At 39.3% G+C, this 23833-nt stretch overlaps 1 protein-coding gene across 1 annotated transcript in view; it reads right to left on the reverse strand.

Annotated features, from left to right (window-relative positions):
- Positions 1 to 23833, reverse strand: part of pyd3 (beta-ureidopropionase pyd3) — a 48406-nt gene that overhangs the window by 4283 nt on the left and 20290 nt on the right. Inside the window, exons 8-9 of the mRNA XM_053780579.2 lie at positions 16081 to 16273; positions 15712 to 15798 (exon numbers count right to left, since the gene is read on the reverse strand). Coding sequence (XP_053636554.1) covers positions 15712 to 15798; positions 16081 to 16273 — 280 coding nt within the window. The remainder of the gene's footprint in view (positions 1 to 15711; positions 15799 to 16080; positions 16274 to 23833) is intronic.

Genomic DNA, 23833 nt, shown 5'->3' on the forward strand with positions numbered 1-23833 from the left:
ATGGGACTTACACAAATGATAGCAAGGAAATAAGTGAAATACTAAAGTACCAATATGACTGTTTAGTGAGCCATTAATTGAAGAGTCTAAAATCTAAATGAATTTTTCATGACCAAGACTGAAAATTTGGTCAATCCAAAAATCTCAAATATTATCCTAACACCACAGGACTTTGAAAAAGCAATAAATGACATGCCCATGCACTCTGCCCCAGGCCCAGACTCATGGAACTCCACGCTCATTAAGAACTGCAAGAAGCCCCTTTCACGTGCTTTCAGCATTCTATGGAGAGGGAGCATGGACACAGGGGTCATCCCACCGTCACTATAAACAACAGACACAGCCCCCCCCCCCTCCACAAAGGTGGCAGTAAAGAAATTGCAAAGAATAACAAACCAATAGCACTAACATCTCATTTCATAAAAATCTTTGAAAGGGTTCTAAGCAGCAAGATCTCTACCCACCTAGATACCAGTCAGTCACACAACCCAGGGCAACTTGGGTTTAGAGAAGGCCACTCCTGCCTGTCCCAACTACTGGACCACTATGACAAGGTTTTTAGATGCACTGGAGGACAAACAAAATGCAGATGTAGTATACACAGACTTTGCAAGAGCCTTCGACAAGTGCAACCATGGTCTAATAGCACACAAAATGTGTGATAAGGGAATGACAGGAAAAGTTGGTAGATAGATCTATAACTTCCTAATAAATAGAACACAAAGAGTAGTCAACAGAGTACAGTGATACCCCGAGTTTTGGCCTTAATTCGTTCCAGAAGGCTGTTTGAGCGCAGTTACTGAATAAGGAATAATGCAAATTAGATTAGTCCATTTCAGACCCACAAAATACACCTACAATAATACACTTACATAATTGTTAGAGTTGGGAGCTGTAGAAACCTCGGGGTACCACTGTATTACAGTGGACCCCCGCATAGCAACTTTAATCCGTGCAAGAGGGCTGATTGTTATGCGAAATGTTCAGTATGCGAATGAATTTTCCCCATAAGAAATAAAGGAAATCAAATTAATCCGTGCAAGACACCCAAAAGTATGAAAAAAAAAATTTTACCACATGAAATATACATTTTCCTACACACAAAGAGAAGGATACATGCACAATAGTAGAGTAGTACATGCACAATATATATTGTGCATGTACTACTCTACTAAATGAAGAATAAATGACACTTACCTTTATTGAAGATGCAGCAATGACTGATGAGACACTGTCCTGGGAGTGCCTTTTCCTCCTGAGTACTGTAGGTCCTGTTTGGCATTTTCTTCCAGAACAGGCCTTATCACACTGTGTATGCCACTACAATTCTTAAATCTCTCAAACCAACCTTTGCTGGCTTTAAATTCACCAATATGAGCACTAGTTCCAGGCATTTTTCCCTGTTCACCTGGGTGTTAGTCGACTGGTGTGGGTTGCATCCTGGGAGACAAGATTAAGGACCCCAATGGAAATAAGTTAGACAGTCTTCGATGACACTGACTTTTTTGGGTTATCCTGGGTGGCAAATCCTCTGGGGTTAATTGTTTCTTGGTATTCTCAATAAGCCACACCAACAACGGTGCTACAGCAGCAGCAGCAGCTGATGGTGGTACAGCAGCAGCAGACGATGCTACAGCAGCAGCAGACGATGCTACAGCAGCAGCAGACGATGCTACAGCAGCAGCAGACGATGCTACAGCAGCAGCAGACGATGCTACAGCAGCAGCAGACGATGCTACAGCAGCAGCAGACGATGCTACAGCAGCAGCAGACGATGCTACAGCAGCAGCAGACGATGCTACAGCAGCAGCAGACGATGCTACAGCAGCAGCAGACGATGCTACAGCAGCAGCAGACGATGCTACAGCAGCAGCAGACGATGCTACAGCAGCAGCAGACGATGCTACAGCAGCAGCAGACGATGCTACAGCAGCAGCAGACGGTACTACAGCAGCAGCAGCAGCTGACGGTGGTACAACAGCAGCAGCAGCTGACAGTGCAGCAGCAGCTGACAGTGGTACAGCAGCAGCAGCAGCTGTACCACCAATAGTAGCGATGGTTGATTGGGGTTTATTATACAACCTGGCCAGCTCGGAGACACTCACTCCACTTTCATACTTATCAATGATCTTTTTCTTCATCTCTATAGTAATTCTCACCCTTATTGCTGTATGGTTGGCACTAGAAGCTTTCTTGGGGCCCATGGTCACTTATTTTCCAGAAAAAATCACCAAAAACACTGTAATAATACGAAATGTTCCGATTGTATACTTGGATGTTACCGCGGAGGCTGGCTGGTAAACAATGCCACCGGCGGAACATGCGAGCGTGGCTCAGGCCGCACATTGGATGCGTCTCGGACGAAGAGCGGTGAGCGGGTTTTTGGGCGGTATGCGAGGCAAAATTTTTGCGAAAAAAGCGAGTGGTATGCGGATTGTACGGTATGCGATGCGTGCGGTATGCGGGGGTCCACTGTATTATAATTATGGAGGAGTGCTAAACCCATAGGATTATACAGCAGTAAACAGTGAGGCAGCTACAGTGAAAAGCTCAACTCCACAAGGCACTGTACTTGCCCCCATTCTGTTCCTCATCCTCATATCTGACAAACAGGGATGTAAGCCACAGCACCATGTCTTAATTTGTAGATGACACCCAAATTTGCATGATGGTGTCATCCATCGAAAACAAAGATTCCAAGTGGACATCAACTGAATCTTCAATTGGGCCGTGGAAAACAACATGAAGTTCAACAAAGAGAAATTTCAATTACACCAATATGGAAAATTTGAGGAAATTAAAACTATCAGAGTATAAAACAAATTCCAACCACACATAGAGCAAAAAACTAATGTGAAGGATCTGGGAGTGATAATGTCAGAGGATCTCACTCTCAAAGATCACAACAATGTTTCTAACACATCTGCTAAGAAAATGATAGGAGGGATAATAAGAACCTTCAAAACTAGGGATGCCAAGCCCATGATGGTTCTCTTCAAATCGCTTGCTCTCTCTATGTTGGAATACAGCGAAACCCCAGGTTTCGGCTGCCTTGAGAATTAGCCGCTGTGGGTTTTGACCATTTTTTGGGCCAAATTTTGTCCTGCGTTATGGCCATTGCCCCGGGTTTCGCCCGGCATACCAGACCTGTCCACGCAGGAGTCGTGAGCCAGTCTAGCGTTGTTTATCCTTGAGTGAACATTACCCTGCGAGCTCATCCTGCCAGCCAGGCAGTCATCCAGGCAGCCATCCAGCCAGGCAGCCATCCAGTCAGGCAGCCATCCAGCCAGCCATTAATTGTGAATGGGAAATAAGCCACCATGGGCCATGTGGTAAAGAAAGTGAGGAACACCATAGCAGTGAAGGAGATAGTAGAAAAATATGAGAGTGGCATTTGTGTGGGGGTAGCTTGCCAGGATGTACAGCAAAAGCAAATCAACTATCATTTCTATCCTGGCAAAGAGAAAAGAAATCAAGGAAGCTGATGTTGCGAAAGGTGTTGTCATGTTATCCAAAAATAGATCACAAACAGTCAAAGAGATTGAGAAGTTGTTGGTGGTGTGGATCAACAATAAACAGATAGCGGGTGATAGTGTTTCAGAGTTGATCATTTGTGAGAAGGCAAAGCAGTTGCATGCTAATCTTATAAAGAAAATGCCTGGAACTAGTGCTGATGTTAGTGAATTTAAGGCCAGCAGAGGCTGGTTTGACAGATTTAAGAAGTATAGTCACATACACAATGTGGTAAGGCATCTTGAGGCAGCAAGTTCAGAGAAACATGCAGCTGAAAACTTTGTGAGTGAATTTAAGGGGTACGTAGAGACTGAAAAATTCAACCCCAACAAGTGTTCAACTGTGATGAAGCAGGCCTGTTTTGGGAGAAAATACCAAAGAGGACCTACATTACTCAGGAGGAAAAGGCATTGCCAGGACACAAGACTATGACAGGCTAACTCTTTTGTTCTGTGCTAATGCTAGTGGGGATTGCAAAATGAAGCCTTTACTGGTGTATCACTCAGAAAATCCAAGTGTGTTCAAGAAAAACAATGTCACCAAGAATAAACTGTGTGTCTTGTGGAAAGCAAATAATGAGGCATGGGTCACGAGGCAAATTTTCAGAGTGGGTCCATGAAGTGTTTGGCCCCAGTGTGAAAAAATACCTCATGGAAAATAATTTGCCACTCAAGTGCTTCCTGGTAATGGACAATGCTCCTGCTCATCCTCCAAACTTGGAAGACCTATTGTCTACGGACTTCAGTTTTATAACAGTTAAGTTCTTGCCTCCTAACACCACTCCTCTCCTCCAACCCATGGACCAGCAGGTCATTTCTAACTTCAAAAAACTCTACACCAAAGCAGTGTCTGAAAGGTTCTTTAAAGTGAACTCAGACACTCAGTTAACTCTAAGAGATTTCTGGAGCAAGCACTTCAGTATCTCCCATTGCATAAGCCTTATAAGTAAGGCATGGGAGGGAGTGACTTCCAGGACTTTGAACTCTGCTTGGAGACAATTGTGGCCACAATGTGTCGTCCAGAGGGATTTTGAAGGATTTGAGGCTGACCCCGACCCTGCCGACTCTCTGCCTGTTGTGGAAGGTATTGTGGCATTGGGCAAGTCCATGGGGTTGGATGCAAGTGGCGAGGATGTGAAAGAGTTGGAGGACCACAGGGAAGAGCTAACCGGTGATGAACTGCAAGAGCTTCAACTGGAACAGCATCAGACCACAGCTGAGGAACTTGCTTCAGAGGAGGAGAAAGAGGGAGTGAAGGAGGTGCCTTCTTCAGTGATTAAGGACATGTGTGCAAAATGGAATGAGTAGCAAACTTTTGTTGAAAAGTATCACCCTGACCAAGCTAAAACAAGCCATATCTGCAACGTGTTCAGTAACAAAACCTTATCCCACTTCAGGGAAATCCTAGAGAGACGCCAGAAACAGAGCACTCTTGACAGTTATTTTGTGCGACAGGGGTCCAGTGACTCTCAAGCTGGTCCAAGTGGCCTTACAAGACAAAGAAGGGAAGTAACCCCAGATAAGAGCTTGTTACCTAAAGTCTTTATGGAAGGGGATTCCCCTTCCAAACAGTAAGTCCTCTCTCTCTCCTCCTCCCTATCTTCCAGATGCCAGCAAGTCTCTTCAATAAAGGTAAGTAAATGTTACTTTAAATTTATCTATTGTATAATATATATGTACAGTAGGGCCCCGCTTTACGGCGTTTTGCTTTACGGCGTTCCGCTAATACGGTCATTTCAAATTATGACCAAAACTCGCTATACGGCTCCCCCAACCTGACTTTCTAATACGGTCACCGCGCCCCACCTGGTTTGTTTACATTCTCTGAGATCCATAAGCACTAAGTCTCTCCATTATGTCTGGAAACTCCAAAATTTTAAGTGTTTTTAAAAGTTATTTCATATTTTATATATACTCTGATAATTACACTTATGTATACCTGTACTTAAATAAACTTACATACTGTGCTGGCGTGCAGGTACACATTAAAATCAGTAAGAGTGTTTTATTCAATTCAATTCAAAGTTTATTCTCTATAAGGATTACAATGCTGAGTTTACAGAATTTGGTTATTGTGTGGTTTACATGTAGTAAAATAATAATTACAGAGTGTACCACTAGAACACTTAGCATGGCTAGGCATTTCGGGCAGACTTATATTAAATCGTAAGTTTAAAATATTACAAAATTATGAGGTAAGTTGGTATTATGGCTAAGTGACTAAATACTAGTTGTGAGTTTAGCAATGTGAATGCTTTTTTGGCACTATACATAGTTTCAGTATTGGAGTATCACAGGCCAACTTATGACTAGTTAAGATTCATTATTTTGAGATTGAGATTGATATTTCTGTTTATGGTCAAATGGGTGAGTGAGTGTAAGTGTGAACCACCAGGTGGTATTCGTATTATTAGTTGACAGGGTGTATCAGGGAGATAAGATGTTTTCTGATGGTAGTTTTGAAGGTGATGAATGTGTCTGCAGTTTTGGAATTTTCAGGTAGGGTGTTCCAGATTTTAGGGCCTTTGACATACATTGAATTTTTGTAAAGGTTTAGTCGGACACGGGGAATGTCGTAGAGATGTTTGTGTCTGGTGTTGTGCCTGTGGGTTCTGTCACAACTATCAAGAAAGCGTTTTAGGTCAAGGTTAATATTGGAATTTAAGGTCCTGTAGATGTAGATTGCACAGTAGTAAGTGTGGATGTACTGAACAGGGAGTAAGTTTAGATCTATGAAGAGTGGGGGGGTGTGTTGCCAGGGATGGGATTTAGTGATTATTCTTACTGCAGCTTTTTGTTGGGTTATTATTGGTTTTAGGTGTGTTGCTGCAGTTGAACCCCAAGCACAGATAGCATAGGTGAGGTATGGATATATAAGTGAATGGTATAGTGTGAGAAGGGCAGTTTGCGGCACGTAGTATCGTATCTTGGAGAGGATCCCAACCGTTTTGGATACTTTTTTGGTTATGTGTTGGATATGGGTGCTGAAGTTCAGGTTGTTGTCGAGGTATAGGCCTAGGAATTTGCCCTCATTATGCCTGGCAATTAGAGTGTTGTCGATCTTAATGTTAATTTGCGCATCTCCTGCTCTGCTACCAAACATAACGTAGTAGGTTTTGTCAACGTTAAGCGTAAGTTTATTGGCTGTCATCCAAGTCGATATTTTGATCAGCTCCTCATTAACAATGGTGTTGAGGGTGGCAAGATTAGGGTGAGAGATGACATAAGTCGTGTCGTCAGCAAAGAGAATGGGGTTCAGGTGTCTAGATAAGTTTGGAAGATCATTGATGTATATGAGAAAGAGCAGGGGACCAAGGACACTTCCCTGCGGAACTCCAGTATCAAGTGGCTGTGTTGTTGATGCTGTGTCTTTAATGGTGACATACTGATACCTATTAGTAAGGTAAGATTTGAAATATGCAAGCGCATGGCCTCTTATACCATAATGGTCAAGTTTGTGGAGTAGGATGCCATGGTCTACTGTGTCAAAAGCTTTTCTTAGGTCAATAAAAATTCCTAGTGGATATTCCTTATTTTCCAATGCTGTGTAAAGCAGATCTAGCATTTTTATGATTGCATCGTTAGTGCTTTTATTTTTCCTGAATCCAAATTGGCAGGTGTTGAGTATGTTTTGTGACGTTATAAATGAATACAGTCTCCTGTGCACGAGTTTCTCAAAGATTTTGGATAGCAATGGTAAGTTTGATTATGTCTCCAGACGTCATATTAGTAATGATAATAATAATCGAGTCTCATTAAATGTCGTATATTACGTTGATATACATTTTTGACATTTAATAACCATTACTTGTCTAATTACCTTTACCTGTTTTAAGACCACATTTACTATCTTAGATTACTCTTAATTACCTTGTACTGCCATATAACCAAGTATAACTACCAGTGCAATATTGAATGAAATAAACATTACTTTTTCACTTTTTTGTAATCATTATTAGTTACTAAAATTTTATTAAACACCATATTTACTACCAGTCAATTTTACTTATACATTAAACATTATCTTATACTTCCCATAACATTTTGTTGCCAAATTTTCAAGTTTGTATATTCAACCCCAACCTTTATATTATCCTTTGTACCTGTGTACCTGTGTACCTGTGTACCTGTGTACCTGGGTACCTGGGTACCTATGTACCTGTCTACCCTCTTACTATCATATTATAACCAAGACATTACCATTGTTATTTTTTTACTATTATTCTTTTGGTACTTTAATAGTGAATTTTATTTTGTCAGTTTAAATCTAGTTATAATCTTGATCTTGTCAACAACCTATACCAGACTCTAGTGCAATTGCAAGTACCATTTCAAAATTGTATTTTTATATTATAAGTTTATATTATAATTCCTACCATCTGTCCATTTAACTTTGTTTACCATTACTTAATTTTAGTCCCTTATATATTTTCTCCTTTATTTTAGCTTTATATAACTACCCTAGTTTATATATTCACAATTGTTAAAATAATCAAGGTGCTATTCTCAGGTGCTAAAGTAGAATAAGTTCACAATTTTGCCATTATATTCCAAAACTCATTTATTTGATTACCACTTTATTGTTCACCACAACCTATATTAGCCCCTTTTATATTATAATTTTATACTATAATTCTAACTTTAAAAAATTACCTTTATAGTACTACCTACTATCATATTCCCAAGCTCCATTATTTGATCATCACTTTATTTGTATTAGTCCCTTTTATATTGTCACCTTTATTTTAGCTTAAAAAAAAAAAAAAAAAAAAAACTACCTTAGCTCATTATTTTGCATTTGTTAAATAATTCAGGTGCTATTTTTTAGCTTAAGACTATTTACTTTGTTTTATACTTAATTCTAACTATAGATTCACTACAAATCTTATGATTACAAGCATTGATCCTGATACCAACCTCTTATTTAATGACTTAAATGAATCAAACAGTTACTGTAATTACTACACTGCAGAACAATCAAAGGCACTTCTCAGTGCCAACAACAACATAACTATCTAACTACAATATCAGATCTTTAAGCAAGCATTACGATGACCTCATAGCATTACTAAATTCCTTACATGCCAATATGTCCATCATTACACTAACTGAAACCTGGCTAAAGCCTGATAGTACAGATGTCTATGCCATTCCTGGTTACACAGCCATACACAACTGTAGGCCAGACCAACAAGGGGGTGGCACAGCCATATACTACTCAGACCAACTAGAATGTATCACTAATACTTGCACAAGGGATGAACATGGGGAATATATAATAGCTAAATTCAAATCCAAATACCTACAAAAACCTCTCACATTGATAAACATCTACAGAGTTCCACAGTCAAACATTAGCCAATTTAGTCAAAACCTAGGAAGTATGATAACTGATGCACGCATGAACAAAGATCACTTACTACTCTCAGGTGACTTCAATATAAATCTCCTGCAAGACCAGGACCCACACGTTACTGAATTCACAAACACAAAGAGTAACTGTATGTTACTACCAACAGTAACAAAACCTACAAGAGTTACAGAGACTAGTGTTTCCCTACTTGACCACATCTGGACCAACACCATATCCCCTTTAAAATCAGGCATAATTACAGATAATACCACAGACCACTACCCTACTTTCCTCATAACAACTCTTGGTAAACTACCCCAAGACACTACTAAAGTCACCTTCAGACTTCACAATGAGGCAGCCATTAATAACTTCACAACAGCAGTAGCAAACATTGATTGGCACACTGAGCTAGAAATCTATACAGATATTGACGAATGTATTAATAATTTTCTAAAAAAGACCCAATACCTCTATAACAAGCACTGCCCTAAAAAAACTAAACAGATGACAGCTAAGAGACTGAACAGTCCCTGGCTAACACCCAGCATTCTCAAATCCATAAATACAAAACACCAATATGAAAAACAGTACAGAATGGGTCACATAACCAGAGACCAAACAAAACGTTACTCGTCAATCCTAACCAGCCTGATAAGAAGGGCAAAAAAAATTGTATTATGAGAACAGATTATCCAACTTACGAGGTGATATAAAAAAGACCTGGAAAACCCTATCAGAAATTCTGGGAACAAAAAAGATATCACGAAATAGCGAAATAAAATTAGCAAAATCAGATGAACCCCAACTCCCACCAACAGAAACAGCAAACAGACTCAATGATTTCTTCTCCACTATAGGACAAAACCTTGCCAATAAAATCCCAAGCTCAGATACCCCACCAAATGACTACCTCACCGGCAACTACCCGAACACACTGTTCCTAGCTCCGACTAACCCATACGAAGTCTCCCTTATTATCAACGCACTAAAAAACAAGGCAGGAGATTTAAATACCTTACCACCCTTTATATACAAAAAACTGTCACAAGTGCTATCACCAATCATTGCAACACTCTTTAACAAATCCATAGAATCCTCCACCTTCCCTACAGTACTCAAAATAGCAAGGGTCACCCCGATCCACAAAGGAGGAGACCAAACAGAGTTGAATAACTATAGGCCAATATCCAACTTACACCCTCTCTCAAAAATCTTTGAAAAATTAATTCATAAACGAATCTACTCCTACCTTATCTCCCAAAACATACTCAACCCCTGCCAATTTGGATTCAGGCCTAATAAAAATACTAATGATGCTATTATACACATGCTAGAACATATATACACTGCAATAGAGAAAAAAGAAGTCCCACTGGGGATCTTCATTGACTTACGTAAAGCTTTTGATACAGTTAACCATGACTTGCTCCACGTAAAATTGTCACACTATGGTATAAGAGGGCACTCCCTCAACTACCTCAAGTCATACCTCAGCAACAGAAGCCAATATGTGTATGCAAATGGGGCAAACTCTTCTGCACAACCAATTACAGTTGGTGTCCCACAGGGAAGTGTCCTTGGCCCTCTTCTCTTTCTCCTATACATAAATGACCTACCAAATGCTTCGCAATTACTCAAACCCACACTATTTGCAGATGACACTACATACGTCTTCTCCCACCCGAGCCCAGTCACGCTAGCCAATACTGTAAATACCGAATTACAGAAAATATCTACCTGGATGAGGACTAACAAACTTACACTAAACATTGACAAAACCTACTTCATTCAGTTTGGTAACAGAGCTACAGATGTCCCTCTTAACATAATGATAAACGGATCACCTATCACAAAGCTAACAGAGGGAAAATTCTTAGGAATCCACCTTGATAATAGATTCAAATTTCATACACATATACAACAAATTTCTAAGAAAATTTCCAAGACTGTAGGCATACTATCGAAGATACGGTACTATGCTCCACAGTCAGCCCTTCTGGCCCTATATCACTCTCTTATTTACCCCTATCTCACCTATGGAATTTGTGCATGGGGCTCAACAACAAGTAACCATCTCAGACCACTAATTACCCAACAAAAGGCTGCAGTTAGAATGATAACAAATTCTCACTATAGGCAGCACACTCCACCAATATTCAATACACTAAACCTATTCACCATACAAAACATTCATACTTATTACTGCACCTATTACATACATAGAACACTTAACTCTGATATTAACCCTCCCCTCAAACATCTCCTTGCCAACCTCAACAGAACACATGACCATAACACAAGGCACAGATCACTCTTTGATGTTCCTCGTGTCCATCTCACACTATGCAAAAACTCAATGCACATAAAAGGCCCTAAAATCTGGAACTCATTACCTGTAAATATAAAAGAAACACTACCTGTTTATAAATTCAAGTCTCTTCTCAAAGATCACTTACTCACCCAAAACCAAATAAATACTGAATAACTGAACCTTATAAATTGTATATCTTAAATGTTTCTCACAATTATATCACATAAATGTTAAACCTAAAACCCAATCTAACTTTATTATTTTTTAAATACACTACCTAACAGAATACTCCATTCTACTGAATGTACAACAATGCATACAACCATATGACCTGTCTTTGTAATACTCACTTGTGCTCTATAGTAATCTGTTTACATTAAAGTTTTATCACTGATGTCATCATTGCTTAGTTCATCTTAAGTTAATTTTAAGCCAGCCCGTAATGCTATGCATAGTATAAGTGGCTTTGGCATGCTGCTCTTATCTGTATTTTTTGTACCTCTGTATGTGTGCTCAAATTTTTAAATAAATAAATAAATAAAATAAATAAATAAATACACATGCTAGAACATATATACACTGCAATAGAAAAAAGAAGTCCCACTGGGGATCTTCATTGACTTACGTAAAGCTTTTGATACAGTTGACCATGACTTGCTCCACGTAAAATTGTCACACTATGGTATAAGAGGGCACTCCCTCAACTACCTCAAGTCATACCTCAGCAACAGAAGCCAATATGTGTACGCAAATGGGGCAAACTCTTCTGCGCAACCAATTACAGTTGGTGTCCCACAGGGAAGTGTCCTTGGCCCTCTTCTCTTTCTCCTATACATAAATGACCTTCCAAATGCTTCGCAATTACTCAAACCCACACTATTTGCAGATGACACTACATACGTCTTCTCTCACCCGAGCCCAGTCACGCTAGCCAATACTGTAAATACCGAATTACAGAAAATATCTACCTGGATGAGGACTAACAAACTTACACTAAACATTGACAAAACCTACTTCATTCAGTTTGGTAACAGAGTAACAGATGTCCCTCTTAACATAACGATAAACGGATCACCTATCACAAAGCTAACAGAGGGAAAATTCTTAGGAATCCACCTTGATAATAGACTCAAATTTCATACACATATACAACAAATTTCTAAGAAAATTTCCAAGACTGTAGGCATACTATCGAAGATACGGTACTATGTTCCACAGTCAGCCCTCCTGGCCCTATATCACTCTCTTATTTACCCCTATCTAACCTATGGAATTTGTGCATGGGGCTCAACAACAATTAACCATCTCAGACCACTAATTACCCAACAAAAGGCTGCAGTTAGAATGTTAACAAATTCTCACTACAGGCAGCACACTCCACCAATATTCAATACACTAAACCTACTCACCATACAAAACATCCATACTTATTACTGCACCTATTACATACATAGAACACTTAACTCTGATATTAACCCTCCCCTCAAACATCTCCTTGCCAACCTCAACAGAACACATGACCATAACACAAGGCACAGATCACTCTTTGATGTTCCTCGTGTCCATCTCACACTATGCAAAAACTCAATGCACATAAAAGGCCCTAAAATCTGGAATTCATTACCTGTAAATATAAAAGAAACACTACCTGTTTATAAATTCAAGTCTCTTCTCAAAGATCACTTACTCACCCAAAACCAAATAAATACTGAATAACTGAACCTTATAAATTGTATATCTTAAATGTTTCTCACAATTATATCACATAAATGTTAAACCTAAAACCCAATCTAACTTTATTATTTTTTAAATACACTACCTAACAGAATACTCCATACGACTGAATGTACAACAATGCATGCAACCATATGACCTGTCTTTGTAATACTCATTTGTGCTTTATAGTTATCTGTTTACAATAATGTATTATCACTGATTTCATCATTGCTTAGTTAATTTTAAGCCAGCCCGAAATTCTATGCATAGTATAAGTGGCTTTGGCATGCTGCTCTTATCTGTATTTTTTTGTACCTCTGTATGTATGCTCAAATTGTAAATAAATAAATAAATAAATAAATAAATAAATTAAATAAATAAATATTTTCATTAATCCATCTATGATATTTTTTCAAAATTATATAATAAACACGATGCATAACATATAAATATGATAAATACACCCCACAGTAGAATAAATAAACAAATATGAGATGTGGTAGCAGACGACTTGCACAAGTGAGGCCATATTAGAAATAATAATCACAAAGTCTCATTAAATGTCGTATATTACGTTAATATACACATTTTCATTAATCCATCCATGATATTTTTTTAAAATTATATAATAAACATGATACATAACATATAAAGATGATAAATACACCCCACAATAGAATAAATAAACATAAATATGAGATGTGGTAGCCAGATAACTTGTACAAGTGACACCAAGAATAACATTTTCTCTAATCTAACGTAAGAGAAAATGTGTTACTGGGGGTAACTGTAGAAAATCATTCCTTTCGTACGTATGTGAGTTTATTCAGGTATACACAAATACACTACATAGATTATCATACATAACAGCATATGTGTAGAGAACCTAGGATAACCAAAAAAACTCAGAGTTTCTTATTTCCTGCTTTCACTCAGAGCGTCATTTCTTCTCAAAATGATGTTACATGAGAATGGGAGTGTTCTTCTTTATTTATTCTACCGTATCACGGTACACATTGTAACTTGTACACAAACCAGACGTGTACACTTTGTTGTTTACAAAACTTACCTTCGCCTGGTTTGTTTACATAACTCGGCGCCTGTCCTCTCTCATGCACTCATTCTTTCTCTCTCTCATTTATTCGTTTTATCTCATTTACTTACTCCTGACCTTACATTAAGACTACAAATATTTTAAGGTAAGTAATGAGTGAACTGTATATACATTTTATCGCTCTGGGATGCTTAAATATCATAGAATATATGTGTGGGTGGGTTGGCCTGGTATGGTAGCCCGGCTGACTACCATACAAACCACACTCGATTTCTTACAATAAATACTACTTGTCTCACCCTAGATTAAGACTATAAATATTTTAAGGTATGTAATGAGTGCACTATGTGTGTATTGTACTTTTTTATTGTTTTTTGATGACTAGTTCTATTGCTAACTTAATATATGTTAGTGTAAACTTGTTATCTAGTATTTGTATGCATTTATAAGTGGGAAAAAAAGGGTGTTCCACTTTACGGCAATTTCCGCTTTACGGCGGTAGCCTGGAACCTAACCTGCCGTATAAGTGGGGCCCTACTGTATTTATCTGTGTTGTATGTAAAACTATATTTATTCTTTATAAAATGTATTTTTTGTGAATATTTTTGTGAGTCTGGAACAAATTAATTGTATATACATTATTTCTTATGGGAAATATTGCTTCACCTTTCAGCCATTTCGAGTTTAAGCCTAACTTCTGGAACGGATTACGGCCAAAACTCGGGGCTCCACTGTATTGCTGAACATTAATGGGCTCCTTTCAAGGCAGGCAAAATTGAAGATGTGGAGAATGTATAGAGAACTTTCATGGCACACATAAATACAATCTATCCTCACTTATGAGACGTACTCATTTACTGACGACTCGGACTTAGGTGGGCTCTCTGGCCAGTATGCATACCTAAATAATGTATATTAGAGTTGATTTCCTCTATTCTGTTTATTACAATATACAGTACACTGCTGTGTAAACATTTAAAAATATACCAAAAATGTTATAAATGGTATAAAGGTGACATTAAAACAATATCATAGATAGTTGGCTCAAACCCACTACCATTATGCTCCTCACTTAGTGATAAATTCATTTACTGACGTTGTCTGAGGAATGGAACTCAAGTCATTAAGTGAGGAGAGGCTGTACTATAGTGTCTGAACTACTGGGAACGGCTGAATTCCCTTGATTTGTATTCCCAGGAATGCAGGCAAGAAAGATACATGATAATATACACTTAGAAAATCATAGAGAGATTAGTCCCAAATTTGCACACGAGAATCACTCCCTACGAAAGCAAGACTCGGCAGGAGATACAATATCCCCCCAAATGAAAAGCAGGGGAGCCATGAGTATGCTTAGAGAAAACACAGTGTCAGAAGCCCAAGACTATTCAACTGCCTCCTCGCATATGTAAGGGAGATTACCAATAGACCCCTGGCTGTCTTCAAGAAGGCACTAGACAGGCACCTAAAGTCGGTACCTTATCAGCTGGGCTGTGACCCTCTCCAGGAGGTCTAAATGCTTTCTATTTCCCTCTCCCCAGGTGCTGCAGAACCCCTATGGATTTAGAACTCCATCAATGTAATAATAATTCACCTTCAAGTACAAAAACAATAGCTGCCAATAAATTAATGGAATAAAAGGGAGATATCAAACCAAAAAATTAAGATAAATTTGCCAAAAAATTTTCCTCAACTTCTTTCACTCATGTAACCGAGTAATGTGGCTCCCAGGATGGATAATGAATCTATTCATTTTACCTACCCTAAAGCCCCAACTGTCTTTTGCTTGTCGGCACAGATTCAGGTCCATCTCGCAGACAAGAAGTCCATCACGAGTCCTAGACAATCCCTGGAAAAATTTAACCTTTTACTATCAAAGGCAAAAGGTATCTAACATTAAGGAATACTAATACATATAACCAAAAATGAAGAGAATAATTTGAATGACAACTTTTCACATACATCTGTCTACCTAACAAACTAGTTTTAACAATTACTGAAAATGTTTGCACATACTCAAACACTTCATCTGTTACCAGTTACCAAAGTTTATCATTTTATCAGTCATTTACAACAATGATTTCCTTGAGAAGGTTTGAAACCTAAACTGTTATAGATGCACACTACTTACAGGAGTTCGAGAACCATCAGGTGCTGCTACAAACGAAGATCCATAGAAGAAATCGGTGTTTTTGTGAGCTGATTTTCCATCTCCAGATGTAAACTCATTGGGGAAAGTTTCAACTCCAACACGATTAATGGCACATGCAAAGTAGCTGTTAGCAACTGCTGCATTCCTTGCTTCAACACCCCATAAAGGTTCACTGAAATTTAAAGTTAATTTCAGGAGTAGGCAAGACATTTCTTCAGAACTGCCTCTTAAAGCTCACGAATTAAAAATTACATCCCTTCACACCCTGAAGAGCCTCTTATCACCAAACTTTAAGGCTTATTTTGTCTACCCTCCATCCTATATGGGAAGTCTCATTTTAAACATATGGATTAACATTTAATACCACATCAAAGATATACTTCAAATTCACCCACATACCTCAAAACACAACATTTTTGTGTTTAATGAAATTGATAGAGTGCAAATTTATAATTGTTACTATTTAAACTGATATTTCATATACTGACATGCAAATGGAAAGGAAGTGGCAAGATTTGAAGATTATTTTTGTCTATGAGATTGCCGCACGCTTAGCAATAAAGTACAACACAAAACACCCAAGGTAAAATTTTGACAATGCTATCACACCCAGAACTAAACCTTAGGACTAAAACAAGCATGAAAAATAAAAGACTAGAGCAAAGACAAACCAAACAATTTTATGTTAATCAGAGAAAGCACTAAACCCATAGAGGACATATAGTACCTGGGGAATAGGAGGTATTTAGAATCAATTTAGGGAAAGAAAAAGTCCTTGGATCAAAAGCCCACTTCCCCTTCTGCAGTATCAAGGCACTTTCCTTGAGGCCAAACCTATTCAAGCTTTCAAATATGTATGCTGTGTAAAAGAAAACAGACTGAAGAGCTGAAAAATCACCAAATTGTAGAAGATGAAGAAGGATTTAAATTTAAGTTACAGGGATGTGTAATGTCACCATGGTTGTTTAATATATTTATAGATGGGGTTGTAAAAGAAGTAAATGCTAGGGTGTTCGGGAGAGGGGTGGGATTAAATTATGGGGAATCAAATACAAAATGGGAATTGACACAGTTGCTTTTTGCTGATGATACTGTGCTTATGGGCGATTCTAAAGAAAAATTGGTGGATGAATTTGGTTGGGTATGCAAAAGAAGAAAATTAAAAGTGAATACAGGAAAGAGTAAGGTTATGAGGATAACAAAAAGATTAGGTGATGAAAGATTGGATATCAGATTGGAGGGAGAGAGTATGGAGGAGGTGAATGTATTCAGATATTTGGGAGTGGACGTATCAGCGGATGGGTCTATGAAAGATGAGGTGAATCATAGAATTGATGAGGGGAAAAGGGTGAGTGGTGCACTTAGGAGTCAGTGGAGACAAAGAACTTTGTCCTTGGAGGCAAAGAGGGGAATGTATGAGAGTATAGTTTTACCAACGCTCTTATATGGGTGTGAAGCATGGGTGATGAATGTTGCAGTAAGGAGAAGGCTGGAGGCAGTGGAGATGTCATGTCTGAGGGCAATGTGTGGTGTGAATATAATGCAGAGAATTCGTAGTTTGGAAGTTAGGAGGAGGTGCGGGATTACCAAAACTGTTGTCCAGAGGGCTGAGGAAGGGTTGTTGAGGTGGTTCGGACATGTAGAGAGAATGGAGCGAAAAAGAATGACTTCAAGAGTGTATCAGTCTGTAGTGGAAGGAAGGTGGGGTAGGGGTCGGCCTAGGAAAGGTTGGAGGGAGAGGGTAAAGGAGGTTTTGTGTGCGAGGGGCTTGGACTTCCAGCAGGCATGCGTGAGCGTGTTTGATAGGAGTGAATGGAGACAAATGGTTTTTAATACTTGACGTGCTGTTGGAGTGTGAGCAAAGTAACATTTATGAAGGGGTTCAGGGAAACTGGCAGGCCGGACTTGAGTCCTGGAGATGGGAAGTACAGTGCCTGCACTCTGAAGGAGGGGTGTTAATGTTGCAGTTTAAAAACTGTAGTGTAAAGCACCCCTCTGGCAAGACAGTGATGGAGTGAATGATGGTGAAAGTTTTTCTTTTTCAGGCCACCCTGCCTTGGTGGGAATCGGCCAGTGTGATAATAAAAAAAAATAATAATAGTGGATGAGTTTGGGAGTGTGTGTAAAGGTAGAAAGTTGAAAGTGAACATAGAAAAGAGTAAGGTGATGAGGTTATCAAATGATTTAGATAAAGAAAAATTGGATATCAAATTGGGGAGGAGGAGTATGGAAGAAGTGAATGTTTTCAGATACTTGGGAGTTGACGTGTCGGCGGATGGATTTATGAAGGATGAGGTTAATCATAGAATTGAAGGAAAAAAGGCGAGTGGTGCGTTGAGGTATATGTGGAGTCAAAAAACATTATCTATGGAGGCAAAGAAGGGAATGTATGAAAGTAAAGTAGTACCAACACTCTTATATGGGTGTGAAGTTTGGGTTGTGAATGCAGCAGCGAGGAGGCAGTTGGAGGCAGTGGAGATGTCCTGTCTAAGGGTAATGTGTGGTGTAAATATTATGCAGAAAATTCGGAGTGTGGATATTAGGTGTGGAGTTAATAAAAGTATTAGTCAGAGGGCTGAAGAGGGGTTGTTGAGGTGGTTTGGTCATTTAGAGAGAATGGATCAAAGTAGAATGACATGGAGAGCAGTTAAATCTGTAGGAGAAGGAAGGCGGGGTAGGGGTCGGTCTTGAAAAGGTTGGAAGGAAGGGGTAAGGGAGGTTTTGTGGGCGAGGGGCTTGGACTTCCAGCAGGCGTGCACGAGCGTGTTCGATAGGAGTGAATGGAGACGAAAGGTATTTGGGACCTGAAGATCTGTTGGAGTGTGAGCAGGGTAATATTTAGTGAAGGGATTCAGGGAAACCGGTTATTTTTATATAGCCGGACTTGAGTCCTGGAAATGGGAAGTACAATGCCTGCACTCTAAAGGAGGGGTTTTGGGATATTAACAGTTTGGAGGGATATGTTGTGTATCTTTATACGTATATGCTTCTAAACTGTTGTGTTCTGAGCACCTCTGCAAAAACAGTGATTATGTGTGAGTGAGGTGAAAGTGTTGAATGATGATGAAAGTATTTTCTTTTTGGGGATTTTCTTTCTTTTTGGGTCACCCTGCCTCGGTGGGAGACGGCCGACTTGTTGAGAAAAAAAAAATCTCTTTAAAACAATTCTTTACATACCAATACAATGGAACCTCAGCTTACGAATTTAATCCATTCGTATCCTGATTTGTTTGTGTGCTGAGACAATTTTCCTCATTTAAATTAATTGAAATGCAATTAATCCGTTCCAGCCTCTCAGGAAGCATGACAAAATAATGCTAATATCAACTCCATGGCTTAGTTATCTATCACAATGCATCTAATATGACAAACAATATTAATAACATAGAAACATGCGAGATGTTATCAACAAATTTTGTTGAAAATAAGAAAAAGTTTTGGAGTGAGATTAACAAGTTAAGGAAGCCAAGAGAACAAATGGATTTGTCAGTTAAAAATAGAAGAGGAGAGTTATTAAATGGAGAGTTAGAGGTATTGGGAAGATGGAGGGAATATTTTGAGGAATTGTTAAATGTTGATGAAGATAGGGAAGCTGTGATTTCGTGTATAGGGCAAGGAGGAATAACATCTTGTAGGAGTGAGGAAGAGCCAGTTGTGAGTGTGGGGGAAGTTCGCGAGGCAGTAGGTAAAATGACAGGGGGTAAGGCAGCCGGGATTGATGGGATAAAGATGGAAATGTTAAAAGCAGGTTGGGATATAGTTTTGGAGTGGTTGGTGCAATTATTTAATAAATGTATGGAAGAGGGTAAGGTACCTAGGGATTGGCAGAGAGCATGCATAATTCCTTTGTATAAAGGCAAAGGGGACAAAAGAGAGTGCAAAAATTATAGGGGGATAAGTCTGTTGAGTATACCTGGTAAAGTGTATGGTAGAGTTATTATTGAAAGAATTAAGAGTAAGACGGAGAATAGGATAGCAGATGAACAAGGAGGCTTTAGGAAAGGTAGGGGGTGTGTGGACCAGGTGTTTACAGTGAAACATAAGTGAACAGTATTTAGATAAGGCTAAAGAGGTCTTTGTGGCATTTATGGATTTGGAAAAGGCGTATGACAGGGTGGATAGGGGGGCAATGTGGCAGATGTTGCAGGTGTATGGTGTAGGAGGTAGGTTACTGAAAGCAGTGAAGAGTTTTTACGAGGAAAGTGAGGCTCAAGTTAGAGTATGTAGGAAAGAGGGAAATTATTTCCCAGTAAAAGTAGGCCTTAGACAAGGATGTGTGATGTCACCATGGTTGTTTAATATATTTATAGATGGGGTTGTAAGAGAAGTAAATGCGAGGGTCTTGGCAAAAGGCGTGGAGTTAAAAGATAAAGAATCACACATAAAGTGGGAGTTGTCACAGTTGCTCTTTGCTGATGACACTGTGCTCTTGGGAGATTCTGAAGAGAAGTTGCAGAGATTGGTGGATGAATTTGGTAGGGTGTGCAAAAGAAGAAAATTAAAAGTGAATACAGGAAAGAGTAAGGTTATGAGGATAACAAAAAGATTAGGTGATGAAAGATTGGATTTCAGATTGGAGGGAGAGAGTATGGAGGACGTGGACGTGTCAGCGGATGGGTCTATGAAAGATGAGGTGAATCATAGAATTGATGAGGGGAAAAGGGTGAGTGGCGCACTTAGAAGTCTGTGGAGACAAAGAACTTTGTCCTTGGAGGCAAAGAGGGGAATGTATGAGAGTATAGTTTTACCAACGCTCTTATATGGGTGTGAAGCATGGGTGATGAATGTTGCAGCGAGGAGAAGGCTGGAGGCAGTGGAGATGTCATGTCTGAGGGCAATGTGTGGTGTGAATATAATGCAGAGAATTCGTAGTTTGGAAGTTAGGAGGAGGTGCGGGATTACCAAAACTGTTGTCCAGAGGGCTGAGGAAGGGTTGTTGAGGTGGTTCGGACATGTAGAGAGAATGGAGCGAAACAGAGTGACTTCAAGAGTGTATCAGTCTGTAGTGGAAGGAAGGCGGGGTAGGGGTCCGCCTAGGAAAGGTTGGAGGGAGGGGGTAAAGGAGGTTTTGTGTGCGAGGGGCTTGGACTTCCAGTAGGCATGCGTGAGCGTGTTTGATAGGAGTGAATGGAGACAAATGGTTTTTAATACTTGACATGCTGTTGGAGTGTGAGCAAAGTAACATTTATGAAGGGGTTCAGGGAAACCGGCAGGCCGGACTTGAGTCCTGGAGATGGGAAGTACAGTGCCTGCACTCTGAAGGAGGGGTGTTAATGTTGCAGTTTAAAAACTGTAGTGTAAAGCACCCTTCTGGCAAGACAGTGATGGAGTGACTTATGGTGAAAGTCTTTCTTTTCGGGCAACCCTGCCTTGGTGGGAATCGGCCAGTGTGATAATAATAATAATAAAGAAACATGATATATACTCTAGAACAAATAAAACAGGCTATAATATGGCAAGTGATGGTGACACCGGCAGCGGCAGAAAGCATCCGCCGTTTACTCTCCCACTCTAGTATCTTCCCAGTCCATAGCTCCACACCTAGCTTGTGTTTATCTATGATTAGTGGTGAGGATGTCACATATGTAACCACAGGTGTGGTCAAGACAGATGTATATACATGTATAGGTGAAGACATGATCACTGTGGCCGCAGTGGGTGGTGGTGGCAGCGGCCACAGTGGTGGTGGTGATGGCCAGCTGCCTAGCTCTATGCTGCTGCCTTCTTTGTTTCTCTAGCTTTTTTCATAGTTTCTAATCGCTTCTTGCTGATTGTACGTGAATACTTCTTTGGGTAAGGCATTGTGAAAGAAATTTGTACAATATAAGACAAAATTACCATCCCAAGGGTCTGCTGCGGTCACTCAGAGAAGCACACCGCCTATTCCTTGTAACCCTTTGTTGGCAATGAGATACCTATGGTCTAGCAGCTGTACCTACAGCCACCCAGAGGGTTACCAATTTGTATTTTGAAGCATTTGGCACAAAAATGTGAAAAAAATTATGAGAAATGTCTAAAAATGACAACATATTATTATTATTACTATTATATTGTATTATTTATATAATTATTATTCTTAGCATGTACGTATTATTATTATTATATACATATTGTAATTATTATTATTATTATTAATTTTGGGAACTCGAGCACAGATTCAATTCCTTAGATCAAGAGCCCATCACCACATACATACTAATAATAATTATTCTTCTTTCTTTCTTTCAACACACCGGCCGTATCCCACCAAGGCAGGGTGGCCCAAAAGGAAAAACGAAAGTTTCTCCTTTTACATTTAGTAATATATACAGGAGAAGGGGTTACTAGCCCCTTGCTCCCGGCATTTTAGTTGCCTCTTACAACACGCATGGCTTACGGAGGAAGAATTCTGTTCTACTTCCCCATGGAGGTAAGAGGAAATAAACAAGAACAAGAACTAGAAAGAAAATAGAAGAAAACCCAGAGGGGTGTGTATATATATGCTTGCACATGTATGTGTAGTGTGACCTAAGTGTAAGTAGAAGTAGCAAGATGTACCTGAAATCTTGCATGTGTATGAGACAGAAAAAAAAGACACCAGCAATCCTACCATCGTGTAAATATTTACTCATTTAGTGAAAAACTAAGAAACATGATAACTGACACAGATTGAATAAACACCACCTGATTCTTACAGGGAACTTCAACATCAACCTCATCCATGACCATGACCCTTGAACAAAACCTACTAGAATCTGAGACAAAAGCCTCATTACTAGACCAAAATCTGGACAAACATAATATCCCCATTAAAATCAGGCATAATTACCAACTTACGTAAATTACCTCAGGACAACTAAGATCACCCTCCAAATGCATGACGAGTCATCTGTCAATAACTTTACTTCAGCATTAAATAACAATGACTGGCAAAACAAGCTAGCAATCAACCTCAATATTGATGAATGTATTAATATTGTCTTACAAAAAAACCAAAACCTCTATAACATGCACTGCCCAATAAAAACTAAGATCACAACAAAGACTTAACAGCCCCTGGCTTACAAACAGCATCCTCAAATCTACTAATAAAAAACATTACAGTATATGAAAAACAGTACAGAATGGATCTACAGTGGACCCCTGGTATTCGATGGCATCGGCATCCGATAAATCCGGTATTCGATGCATTTTAACGCAAAAACTTCGCCTCGGTATTCGATGCGATTCATACGTGACGTGTCCACGTGTGGCCTGAACTGCCCCGTGTGTGCTAGTGTTTACAAGCCAGGCAGTGTGCGCGAATCTAAGGATACATTCGGTACACTCCATATTATCACTGTTTTTGGTGCTTGTTTCTGCAAAATAAGTCACCATGGGCCCCAAGAAAGCTTTTAGTGCCAACCCTGTGGTAAAAAGGGTGAGAATTAGTATGGAAATTAAGAGAGATTTTGAAGGGTTTGGGGATAACCCTGAGAACCCTATGCCAGTTGTGGAATCCATTGTGCCTACTTCAAAAATTAAGGAAATGTGTGCAAAGTGGGTTGAACTGCAAACCTTTATGGATGAAAATCACCCTAACACAGCTATTGCAAGCCGTGCTGGTGACTTACAATGACAATGTTGTGGCCCATTTAAGACAAATCTTAAAGGAACGGGAGGTACAGAGCTCTATGGACAGATTTGTGTGACAGAGGTCCAGTGACTCTCAAGTTGGTCCTAGTGGCATTAGAAGAAGGGAAGTAACCCCGGA

The sequence above is a fragment of the Cherax quadricarinatus genome, chromosome 26 (genome assembly GCF_038502225.1).
Source record: "Cherax quadricarinatus isolate ZL_2023a chromosome 26, ASM3850222v1, whole genome shotgun sequence".
NCBI lineage: Eukaryota > Metazoa > Arthropoda > Malacostraca > Decapoda > Parastacidae > Cherax > Cherax quadricarinatus.